Source organism: Tachypleus tridentatus, chromosome 13, assembly GCF_004210375.1.
Source record: "Tachypleus tridentatus isolate NWPU-2018 chromosome 13, ASM421037v1, whole genome shotgun sequence".
Lineage (NCBI taxonomy): Eukaryota > Metazoa > Arthropoda > Merostomata > Xiphosura > Limulidae > Tachypleus > Tachypleus tridentatus.
The window spans coordinates 126,832,214-126,845,089 of NC_134837.1; the positions used below are offsets into that span (position 1 = coordinate 126,832,214).

Below are 12,876 nucleotides of genomic sequence, written 5' to 3' on the forward strand. Positions count from 1 at the left end.
TTGTTTAAACGGCATACCTTACCACATAGTTATCTTCAATTTCCCAATCAAGCCATCTTCTAGTCTACTGTGTAGCACTGCGCTAAAAACATACAAATAAACGCAAATATAAATTACCCTCTCGCGAATCTTCTGGTGAGACAGTGGTAGGTTTACTGACTTACAATTCTTCAATATGTGTTCGATTTTCCGTGGAAGACAGCAGATAGCCCAATGTGGCTTTGCTCTGAAACAACAAGACCCTCTGACGGACATTGATTTTAATTATTTCAATATAGAAACATTCGACGCAATAATAATAACAAAAGACAGCTTAAGATTAAATAAACTTACTTCTGACGAGACTTTCGATTGCTTCTTTATTATTAGAAGAAAATATCCACACTTTAAAACGTATTTTATTGTTACTCGTACGACAGACTAAATTCTTTAAGAGCCATATTATTTTTTTATTGTCATTATTTAACTGTAGAACGTAAGACACAAGCACTTTTACACAATTACCGCAGTTTTGTAATGTAAAAAGTTTACTTTTTTTGCAGACTTCTGGATAACTGGTACTTTGGTCGTTGGATTTGATCATAATGTCTCTCCATTGGAATTCCAGATGTCATCAACTTTGGAGAAGTGTAAATTTCAGGTGTGGTCAAATCATCAGTGAACTCATTTCCAAGGTCTTTTGGGAGTCGAGAAGAAATTCCTAATTTAATTCAAGCCAAAAGTTCACATATATTAAAAACAAGATAAAAGTAGCTGTATTAGAAATAATAATAAAAATAAATGAGAATTAGAGAAAGCATGATTACACAGCTATTGAAGTATACATTCTAATCAGAAAGTATAAACATTTCGTTTAATCGTGTGTTTACTGTTCGTGTGCATGTATATTGCAAAAGAGCATTATTAAGAAAAAAATATTTATTTTCAATATTATAGTTATTTTCAAACAATAAAGCTAAGTCAGGTTTCTTATCTTAAAAATACTGTCCTCTTTTATATGGTTCCTCCAATCGGCACCCGAAACGATAGAATCGTCACTAATTATGTTAGTTACCAGGGTAAAGCAACACGTGTTGTACTTCATTCTTCACTCTCGAGGGACATTGCTCATCTCTAAAACTCTGACCCTGAGAAACCTGAAAGAGAAAAGAAAGATATTGAGTAGTCTAATTCACGCGTGTTTCTTGTTGTTTGTAATTAAGCACAAAGCCACACAATGAGCTATCTGTGTTCTGTCCACCTCGGGTATCGAAAACAAGTTACTAACATTGCTACCGTTGCGCCATAGTATTGTGAATGTTTGTTTGTTTTTTGGTTTGTTCTGAATTTCACGCTAAATCCTGGTCAAAATTACGAAAGGTAAGAGTTCTCATAGATATCGTCTGTCAAAAGCAACTCCATTTTTAATCTCGCGTGAAGAAAACAAACGGTGGAATACCATATTAAAAGAAATTGTCCCGACGCGGCAATGTAGATTTTTAACTATTCCTTCTCTTTCGCTTCTGTTTTTTATTTAGTTATTTTGTATTTCTTTCGAATCTATCAGAGAATATCTTTCTAAGACCAATAAGAACCTGCTGGAAATTGATTTAACCCAGTTAGATGCTTATGATTCGCTAGAAACTCTCACATAGCTGTACAAAAGCCGTGATATCGTCACTAATTGTGGTAAAGAGTTGCAGTTAGGTTGTCTGGTTGTTTCTATTAGTTGTGATAAGCTATTAACTAGTCCTGATAATAAGACTGTCTGAATCATTCCTGAGTCCTGATAATAAGACTGTCTGAATCATTCCTGGTAATCAATTGAGTAATTCTGGTAGAGAGTTTGTCTAGATTTTGTAATATATATAATAATTAACAATTGATTATTTAATTATCAAATACGTCTTTGTATAAAAGTAGAATAAGTTATAAACTAAATTAATTAAATATAATTATCAAATATTATTCATAGATATCATAATTTAAACTAATTATTATCATAAATTATAATTAATTACCTTAGTGGGAGAGTATGTGAACCGAGTGAAAAAGGTTTGTTTTTTATTAACCAGAACACAGACATTAAAATCTTAGTATAAAAATACTTGTATAGTAATTTTTAATTGTTTGTTTATATGTTTACTTGATGTTTGACAAAAAAGTTTAATTTTACGAATTGAGGAAATAGCTCAATAATATTTTTAGAAATCCCAGGTTTGAATGAACTGATTCACTTAAACTCGTAATAACACGTTAACAAACTATTCGAAATATGAATTTGAATGTAATCTGAGCCCTATATGGGGATTAACAGGGTTTGAGAAAATTTTCAAAACTGAAACCATCTATTACGTGACGACTGAATCAGCGTGGTTGATCCTGTATTAAATCTTCGGATTTAAGAGCTTTCGAGCCGGGTTCGAAGTTGTTCGTACAATTAATATTTCCTGCTCTTTAATCTTTGGGTTCGTTATAGTAGTGACAGCCAACACCTTAACGTAGTTGGTAGATTACTCCTAATTGGCGGCCTTTACTCTCTAGCTAGTAGTTCAGACTTAGGGTCAACTGTACATACCTTTAGACACATTGTCATAAATACGAGAACTCTGTAAACTGGCGTCAGCATATAATGAATTATTTACAACGAGTAACTCTACCTTATTTTGGATTTTTAATATTATGGTTCCCTAATTTGGCGGTCCGGCATGGCCAGGTGGTTACGGCGCTTGAGTAGGTCGCTGGTTCGAATCCAATCTCCGCCACACCAAACACGTTCGCATTTTCAGCTGTGGGGGCGTTATAATGTGACAGTCAATCCTACTATAGAAGCCCAAGAGTTGGCGGTGGGTGGTGATGACTAGGTGCCTTCCCTCTAGTCTTGCGCTGCTAAATTAGGGACGGCTAGCCCAGATATCCCTCGTGTAGCTTTGCGCTAAATTTAAAAAAACAAATAAACCTAATCTGGTACCAAAGAGTTCTTTTGTGGTCTTTCAGGTTTAGCTAAACCGATGTACATGTGAGCTCCAACAGGTATGTGAGGAATTGACTGCACCACTTTACTTAAAAATGTCTATAGTATTGAAAACAAAGTTTTGTTGTTTTATATCATAATGTTTCCTTCGAGTTCAAGAAATAAGTTACGTATTTATCATAAGCTCCAACTTTTTAACATTTCTTTGGTTTGTTTGTTTCTTTTGAATTTTGCGCAAAGCTACACGAGAGCTCTCTGCGCTAGCCGTCCCTAAGTTAGCAGTGTAAGACTAGAGGAAAGGCAGCTAGTCATTATCACTCACCACCAACTCTTAGGCTACTCCTTTACCAACGAATAGTGGAATTAACCGTCACATTATAACGCTTCCACAGCTGAAAGAACAAGCATATTTGGCGTGAGGATGATTCGAACCCGCCACCCTCAGATCACGAGGAGTCGAGCGCCCTAACCACGTGGGCATGCTGGACCATGTCTCTTTTGTTCAGTATATGAATAAATACGAATGAAATCTTCCTATAATTATAATCGCAAAAAACTGGGTTTGCTTCTGTAATTTTTTTTAAAGAAACTGCATTTTTACAATTTTACAAAATGGAGTAACCTCTCTTTTGAAACTTTCATGAAAATGTGACACTCAGTTATTTGGAGTTTTATACTGCCATTGGTTCCTGCTTGATTTTGATCTTCTTGACGACAACTTTACAGAACAGTAGGACTTCACAAACAAGACTTGTTTAAGCAGAAAAAAATCCCTTAAAAATAGTTATGAGTTTATACTTTCAACAACAGTATTTTAAAATCTAAATACTAGTGTATGTTATGTGCTCTATTACTACGTTCGGTTTACCTAACCTCCAAGAGCATACAAACGTTTTGAAAATTAGATACACTGAGGCTTTTCTTTAATAAAATAAATTGATTTTTTGTAGCCCTAAAGTAGGAATTTGACAAATGTTGCGACAATGATACGTTAAAAATATCTAACCTGTTTGCGTCGAACGGGAATATCGTAGGTATGGAAACCAGTTTCTGACGTCAGTTGTCCCCATGAAAAACTAATTCCTCTGTCTGTCTGTAGTTCATCAGAATTTACAGAAGTTCCACTAGGGCCGTAGGGGTTTGGGTAAGGCAGATGTTCTCGGCTGTAACGTAGCCGGTGGTCAGACGGGGGGCCTCCCCCTTCCGTTTCACCTTCGCCCGAGTATACAGATAATCTACTGGTGGCGTATGGTGATGGAAAATAGAGTTGTTCTCGACTGTGGTGTAAACGGGGATCCGATTGGTTGGGCTTATCCCATACTGCCATGGGCACAGTCTCTCCTGCCTTTCTTGGGTAATTTTCTCTTCTGACTTTAAGATAAACAATATATATATATAATATACATAATGAAATATTACAATATTCATTGCAAAGAACAATAAAAGTTCGGTATTGGAATAATACAGAAACTGTTTTTGTTGTTGTTATGTTTTGCTTGCTTCAACTTCACAGTAGTAATGAATAATGGCTGGCATGCAAACTGTCTTCATGATGTCAGAAGAACACGTAGGTGCGATAAATCTTGAAGAAATATTCATTTCTTGAAAGCTCTTGGGTAATGGATTTTTATCAGTTTGTTATGTAGGCTCTCTCACGTTGTTTTGCCCGTGTTTGTGTTTTCTTATAGCAAAGCCACATCGGGCTATCTGCTGATTCCACTGAGGGGACTCGAACCCCTGATTTTAGTGTTGTAAATCCGTAGAATTACTGCTGTACCAACGTGGGACGTTTATAGTATAACTTATACAATGTACTACTAATTATATATCCCAGACAGAAGTGTCATAATGGAAACGGCCTGGCATGGCCACGTGGTTAAGGCGTTCCATTCGTAGTCTGAGGATCGCAGGTTTGAATCTCCGTCACACTAAAGATGCTCGCCTTTCATTGGAGGGAGTGTTATAACGAGACGGGCAATTCCACTATTCGTTGGTAAAAAAAAATAGCCCAAGAGTTGGAGGTGGGCGGTGATGTCTAGTTGCCTTCCCCTAGTCTTACACTGCTAAATTAGGGACGGATAGCGCAGATAGCCATCGTGTAAATTTGCCCGAACGTCATAAACAAACAAACATCCCAGTCTTATCTTTGTGTGGTCTAGCTACAATGTTTTGCTTCTTGAAACTTTATTCCGTTTACAATAAATTGGCATAATAAATCTTGGTCCGTCTTTTCATGTTCCCTTTGTAGTCCATTCTGCTTAGTACTTCAAAATGTCCTTTCCACTGAGGGTAAGTTTATTCTAGTCTATGGGCAGAAGAACTCAGACCTTCTGCTCAACACGAAGTGTCATTTCTTGGCCTTCTTTTCACAGTTGGTTTCTAACACATGCTGGTATGTTCTCCATATTTCTGACTCTTTTTTCCATCCATAACTTTTTCAATATTGCTATCAGACCTTATAGTGTTTACCCATTGACACATAAATCTGTAAGACTAACCACAGTCTTTGATCGGCCAATAGGGCGGCGCACCGGAGGTTTACAATACTGCGCATTTTATTTGCGCCACCATGTGTTATTATTTGCACAGCATTAGGCCTTGGAAAATTTATTTAAAGAAACATGACACACTATTGTTGTGTACGGGACTGTAAGAGCAAAACTGGTGGACAAAACTTCCAAAGGATACTGGACACTTCGAATGAAGTAAAGAATAGCCATAAATATTGGTGTCCGAACAGAAAACGCCCTTTTGGAACCCGAGTGCTCGTGATGACAATGAAAGACACTTGAAAACAATTTCGTACGGTTTAATTCTATCTAAGCTAATGTTCTATATTTCTAAGTCACGGAAATTTATCTGTGTTACTAGACTCGGTCTGGTTTGTTTTGAATTTCGCGCAAAGTTACACGAGGGCCACCTGTGCTAGCCGTCTCTAATTTAGCAGTGTAGGACTAGAGGGAAGGCAGCTATTCATCACTACCCACCGCCAACTCTTGGGCTACTCTTTTACCATTGGCCGTCACATTATAACACCCTACGGCTGAAAGGGTTAGCATGTTTGGTGTGACGGGAATTCGAACCCGCAACCCTCGGATTATGACTCGAGTGCCTTATCCACCTGGCCATACCGGGCCAATTAGGCGTGTTTCTGGTAAAGTTGAATTATAATGAACGTGATTTCCATCTGTTGCGGCCTGGCATGGCCTAGCGCGTAAGGCGTGCGACTCGTAATCTGAGGGTCGCGGGTTCGCGCCCGCGTCGCGCCAAACATGCTCGCCCTCCCAGCCGTGGGGGCGTTATAATGTGTCGGTCAATTCCATTATTCGTTGGTACAAGAGTTGCCCAAGAGTTGGCGGTGGGTGGTGATGACTAGCTGCCTTCCCTCTAGTCTTACACTGCTAAATTAGGGACGGCTAGCACAGATAGCCCTCGAGTAGCTTTGTGCGAAATTCCAAAACAAACAAACAAATCCATCTGTTGCCATGACAATGGAATTAAGTAGATTGGCTTTTTTGATAGTACGTAAAACATTTCTCAGTAACAATTGATTTTTTCTTGGATATGTATGTATGTATGTATGTATGTATGTGTGTGTGTGTGTGTGTGTGTGTGATTTTCTTATAGCAAAGTCAAATCAGGCTATCTGCTGAGTCCACCGAGGGAAAACGGATTCGTTATTCTCGAAAATTCATTGTAAATTTGCTTAAGATAGTAGTCGCTCGGAGAACGAACGTTGTCAAGAAAACTGATCACAATTTTTCATGGTATTAGACAATTCGCGAAAAACTACGCTTAAAGCAATCAAACAGAGCAAAATTTCTTTTAAAATTTCTTACTACACGTCCCCTCGGCCCGGCATGGCCAAGTGGGTTAAGGCGTTCGACTTGTCATTTGAGAGTTGCGGGTTCGAATCCAAGTCACACCAAATATGCTCGCCCTTTTATCCGTGTGGACGTTATAATATTACGGTCAATCCCACATTTCTTTGGTAAAACAGTAGCCCAAAGGTTGGCGGTGGGTGGTGATGGGTAACTGCCTTCCCTCTAGACTTACACTCCTAAATTAGGGACGGCTAGCGCAGATGGCTCACGTGTAGCTTTGTGCGAAATTCAAAACAAACCAGACCGAGTCCAGTTGCACAGATAAATTTCCGTGACTTAGAAATATAGATCATAAGCTTAGACAGAATTAAACCGTCTAATAAATTCTCACTAGGCATTGTTTTGAAACAAACTGAGCGTCGTATGCCAAAAGATGATAACAGTATGTGGCAAGTTTCGAACTCATGTTTATGAACTTCCACGTCATTACTACTGCGTGACAACATCCAGACGTTCTAAGCCACAGTACCTTCGTCGTAAATGTGGCGTAAGGATAAAACATATATATTATACTATCTTACAGCATGGACTATGTATAAAACATATATATTATACTATCCCACAGCATGGACTATATATAAAACATATATATTGTACTATCCAACAGCGTGGACTATGTATAAAACATATATATTGTACTATCCCACAGCGTGGACTATGTATAAAACATATATATTGTACTATCCCACAGCGTGGACTATGTATAAAACATATATATTGTACTATCCCACAGCGTGGACTATGTATAAAACATATATATTGTACTATCCCACAGCGTGGACTATGTATAAAACATATATATTGTACTATCCCACAGCGTGGACTATGTATAAAACATATATATTGTACTATCCCACAGCGTGGACTATGTATAAAACATATATATTGTACTATCCCACAGCGTGGACTATGTATAAAACATATATATTGTACTATCTCACAGCATGGACTATGTATAAAACATATATATTGTACTATCTCACAGCATGGACTATGTATAAAACATATATATTGTACTATCTCACAGCGTGGACTATGTATAAAACATATATATTGTACTATCTCACAGCATGGACTATGTATAAAACATATATATTGTACTATCTCACAGCATGGACTATGTATAAAACATATATATTGTACTATCCCACAGCATGGACTATGTATAAAACATATATATTGTACTATCTCACAGCATGGACTATGTATAAAACATATATATTGTACTATCTCACAGCATGGACTATGTATAAAACATATATATTGTACTATCTCACAGCATGGACTATGTATAAAACATATATATTGTACTATCTCACAGCATGGACTATGTATAAAACATATATATTGTACTATCTCACAGCATGGACTATGTATAAAACATATATATTGTACTATCTCACAGCATGGACTATGTATAAAACATATATATTGTACTATCTCACAGCATGGACTATGTATAAAACATATATATTGTACTATCTCACAGCATGGACTATGTATAAAACATATATATTGTACTATCCCACAGCATGGACTATGTATAAAACATATATATTATACTATCTCACAGCATGGACTATGTATAAAACATATATATTGTACTATCTCACAGCATGGACTATGTATAAAACATATATATTGTACTATCTCACAGCATGGACTATGTATAAAACATATATATTGTACTATCTCACAGCATGGACTATGTATAAAACATATATATTGTACTATCTCACAGCATGGACTATGTATAAAACATATATATTGTACTATCTCACAGCATGGACTATGTATAAAACATATATATTGTACTATCCCACAGCATGGACTATGTATAAAACATATATATTATACTATCTCACAGCATGGACTATGTATAAAACATATATATTGTACTATCTCACAGCGTGGACTATGATGATCCTTCCTTTCAGCTGATACTCACTCCCTTTCTTCCATTTACAGCAGCACCATGCTCACAAAGACTAACTGTTAAAAACGAGTCTGATAAGAGTCCTGTGAAGTGTTTTCGCGCCCTTTTCTAGAAGATCTCGTAGCCAATCAAAGCGAATAGCTGAACCTCTTGTGGATAGCCTCAACACCAAAATATTCAAACAGAGCTACTCATGGGTTATCCGCTCTAGTTATCACTAATTTTGAATAATGAACTAGAGGAATGGTATCTAACTGGTGAACAGAACCCACGAGGATCTCTTATATGACCTAACAGTATTATTTAACCATCACCGTTATAAATACATACACCGCCTTAAAATGTGGAACGAGATTTTTTTGTGGTATCATGTATAGAACTAAGAACCTAGATCCATAGTGAGACAGACTAACCATTGGGTCAGTCGATATGGATAGTTAGGGACAGGGGTGAAAGGAGAGGAAAGACTAAGAGATACGTGACAGTCAGTGTTGCAGGTCGAAGTGGTTAGCTGATAATACACTTCTTCAAATCTTTATTATTGAATATTATCAATACATTTTGGCTGACTCTGATTTCTTTAAATGTGTACAAAACATGTTTAACCCACTATAGTTCAAGTCCCGGGAAAATTAAAATATACCACAGCAATTTATTTGATTTTGCGCATTGAGGGAAGGCAGCTGGACATCATAATCACTCATCTCCAGCTCTTGGACTACTCTTTTACCAACGCAACTGTGGTATTGGTCGTTAAGTTATAACGCCCCTCCTGGCTGAAAGGACAAGACGGAAATCGAATTCGCAATCTCCAATTTCGAATCGAGTGCCACAATCATCAGGCCATATAAGGCCCCCATTGTTTAGTATAGTTTTTGTTTAATTTCGCGCAAAGTTATAAGAGGGCTACCTGCACCAACCATCTCTAATTTAGCAATGTAAGACTATAAGGAAGGCAGCTAGTCATCACCACCCACAGCCAACTCTTCGGCTTTTCTTTTAGCAACGAAGAGTGGGATTGTCCGAACTTAATAACACCCTCACGGCTAATAGAGCGAGCATGTTTGGTGTAACGGGAATTCGAACTCACGACCTTCAAGTTATGAGTCGAGCGCCCTAAATCATTTATCTGTCTGTGCCGGACCGGTTTGGGATAAAAATAATATTGATATGAAAGGTTGGAAAGAAGGAAGCTTGAAAATATGTAAGTATTTTTGTTGTTGTTGTTGAACAATAACGTTGTAGTCTAAGTAGACACCAAATTTATTTTTGTGATTAAGAATTGAATAAAAAAACATTAATTAATTACTGCCCTTCCTGTTCAGGTATACCTTTGTTGTGACATTAATTACTGCCTTTCCTGTATGGGCATACCTCTGTTACAACATTAATTATTGCCCTTCCTGTGTGGGCATACCTCTGTTATAAGATTAATTACTGCCCTTTCTGTATGGGCATGCCTCTGTTATAACATTAATTACTGCCCTTCCTGTATGGGCATACCTCTGTTATAACATTAATTACTGCCCTTCCTGTATGGGCATACCTCTGTTATAACATTAATTACTGCCCTTCCTGTATGGGCATACCTCTGTTATAACATTACTTACTGCCCTTCCTGTATGGGCATACCTCTGTTATAACATTACTTACTGCTCTTCCTGTATGGGCATATTTGTGATGTAATATTAATTTTACGTTGTTGAAAAACGTTGCTCTCAATCGCGAAGAACATCATTTGTTTTTAATGAATGTTTTAACAGGAATCGACATTTTTAATGTCGGCTCGTGAACCTAAACGTGGTGGCACCCTTTGTTTTTTTGTTTTGAATTTCGCACAAAGCTACTCGAGGGCTATCTGTGCTAGCCGTCCCTAATTTAGCAGTGTAAGACTAGAGGGAAGACAGCTAGTCATCACCATCCACCGCCAACTCTTGGGCTACTATTTTACTAACGAATAGAGGGATTGACTGTCAATTATAACGCCCCCACGGCTGGGAAGGCGAGCATATTTTGTGCGACCGGGATTCAAACCCGTGTCCCTCGGAATACGAGTCAAACGCCTTAACACACTCGGCCATGCCGGGCCCTCTGACATCGTTAGCAAAAATATTAACTTAGTTTGTTATTTCACAACTAGAGGGAAGTAAAACTGCTTGTGCATTAGAAAAAGTAGTATCACCAAATTAAGAAAATACCGGAAATCATCCGATATGTGTTAGAAGGCACATTTGGTTTTAGTGTTAAGGGATCACGTGTTACTTTGTACGAAAATTTACTAATTTAAAAGAGGGGGGAGAGACGAAGAGGGCAACAGAATCGGCAAATAATAAGTGTTCTTGGAAATTTATGAAAAGTATAAAAATTGTATTAAAAAAGTGCTGAGTGAACAAAGGGATCAAATGAGATTGTTTTTCCAACTTGAGGCAACGAAAAGTGTAAGTGTATGTGTGTATGTATATCTGTGTGTGGGGGGTTCGCTTACTAAAAACATCTATTTTATCCATATTATTTTTAGATGATTGCCGTTTTTAAACAAAGCCCTACCTGTCGAGTATGTGGAGTTAGGCGGATTTCCCTGTCGTCGACGGATTAGAACTACACATGCAATGGTGACCACCAACACAAGCACTACTGTTGTGCATACAACAGGTATTATTATCTTCAGCTGACGATAGAGGCCGCTCGTGTGACTAGACGCTGAATAATGTGGCGGTACAGTTGCTGAAACAAAATGGGAAAATGTATAAGTTTTCAAAGCATCATTGTCTGTATATATATATATGTGTGTGTGTGTGTGTGTGTGTGTGCAAATATTATCTTGATGACGTGCATGTATCGATATTTTTTTATATTTCACCACTTTATAATGTAGAAATATCTTTTCTATTTCACTTAAAGATACTGCTATTATTCTTAATTATTTCAATAAGTTTTTCATTCCATTTCGTAATGAATAACGCTTTCACTGAGAATCACAAGAAAAACACCTACCTTGTCTACGATATATATATTATTTAAATAATTAATTTTTATTATACGTTTAATAAGTTGTTGTCTTTCCCAAAGTACTAAATGGATGAGCATAGATAAGTGTGATATACTCGCCTCTGATTTTAAACAAAAAGTTCCAAAACCTACCGCCAGACGAGGTGAGAGTTGCAAACACATATTCTGCCTCTGCGTTTCCAGCCTCGTTGCTGGCCGTCATCAACATAGTGTACCAGGTGGCCGGAGTTAAGTCCGGAATTGTTAATGACCTCTGTTCTGGCAGGATATTGTTGGACAATAGTATCCATTCTGAGCTCTCTAACGGCTTGTACTGAACAGAGAAATGCAGTGACAGACATCCGCCACGTCCCCAAGCGGAGAGATGTATAGTTACAGAGGTCACATTGACTACAAAAAGACTGTGCTTGTCTGGAGCTTGAGGAGCTATAAAAAAACACACTTTAGTTAGGCTTAAAAATGAACACTGAATTTTGATGTACTCGCACACAATATGTCATCAGCTGGATGATGTCTTGTAACTAGTTTAACTTCCGTAAAATACATACCTATTTTAAAAGCATCAATAACCTTGGAAGCAAGTAACGTTTGCCTATAACTATCTGAATTAATTTCTATCAACTGTTTAGCAAAATGAAAGTGAATATTGTTTAACGGTATTGAAGAAGTAAAAACTTGAAAATCAATGCGTTCAGAAAACCTCTATTTTTATATTAAGCAAATGTTAGTAAAAGCTGTATATCAAATTTCATGTGGCGTAACATTCTGAAAATAAAAGTTTTTGTCAAAGGCAGGATGGCATGAAATTCTCGATGGAAGTCAAAACTGAGACACTAAGTAAAGTATCTATAGAACTCATGTCTCAGACACGAGATGGAGCTACAAGTCACTCACAAGGATTAGGAACTCAACCTAATAAACACATGGTACCTGTAGCAGCTTGTAGTTAATATTGAAAAGGGGACTAGCGATATTTTAATCCACCCTCAGAAATAGAGAACAGTTTATTTATCCGTGAATTCGAGTTAAGTACAAAGCTACACAGTGAGATATCTGTGCCTTGGCCACCACGAGTACTGAAACTCGATTTCTAG

The 12,876-nt window shown here is 37.3% G+C and overlaps 1 protein-coding gene across 2 annotated transcripts in view; it reads right to left on the bottom strand.

The window, feature by feature from the left end:
- Positions 1-12,876, bottom strand: part of LOC143240675 (cell adhesion molecule Dscam1-like) — a 102,274-nt gene that overhangs the window by 2,815 nt on the left and 86,583 nt on the right. For both annotated transcript variants that reach the window (XM_076483496.1, XM_076483495.1), the window contains 5 exons: positions 11,915-12,208; positions 11,321-11,497; positions 3,960-4,324; positions 1,055-1,136; positions 532-700 (listed from right to left, as the gene is read on the bottom strand). In XM_076483496.1, the coding sequence (XP_076339611.1) occupies positions 532-700; positions 1,055-1,136; positions 3,960-4,324; positions 11,321-11,497; positions 11,915-12,208 (1,087 nt within the window). The remainder of the gene's footprint in view (positions 1-531; positions 701-1,054; positions 1,137-3,959; positions 4,325-11,320; positions 11,498-11,914; positions 12,209-12,876) is intronic.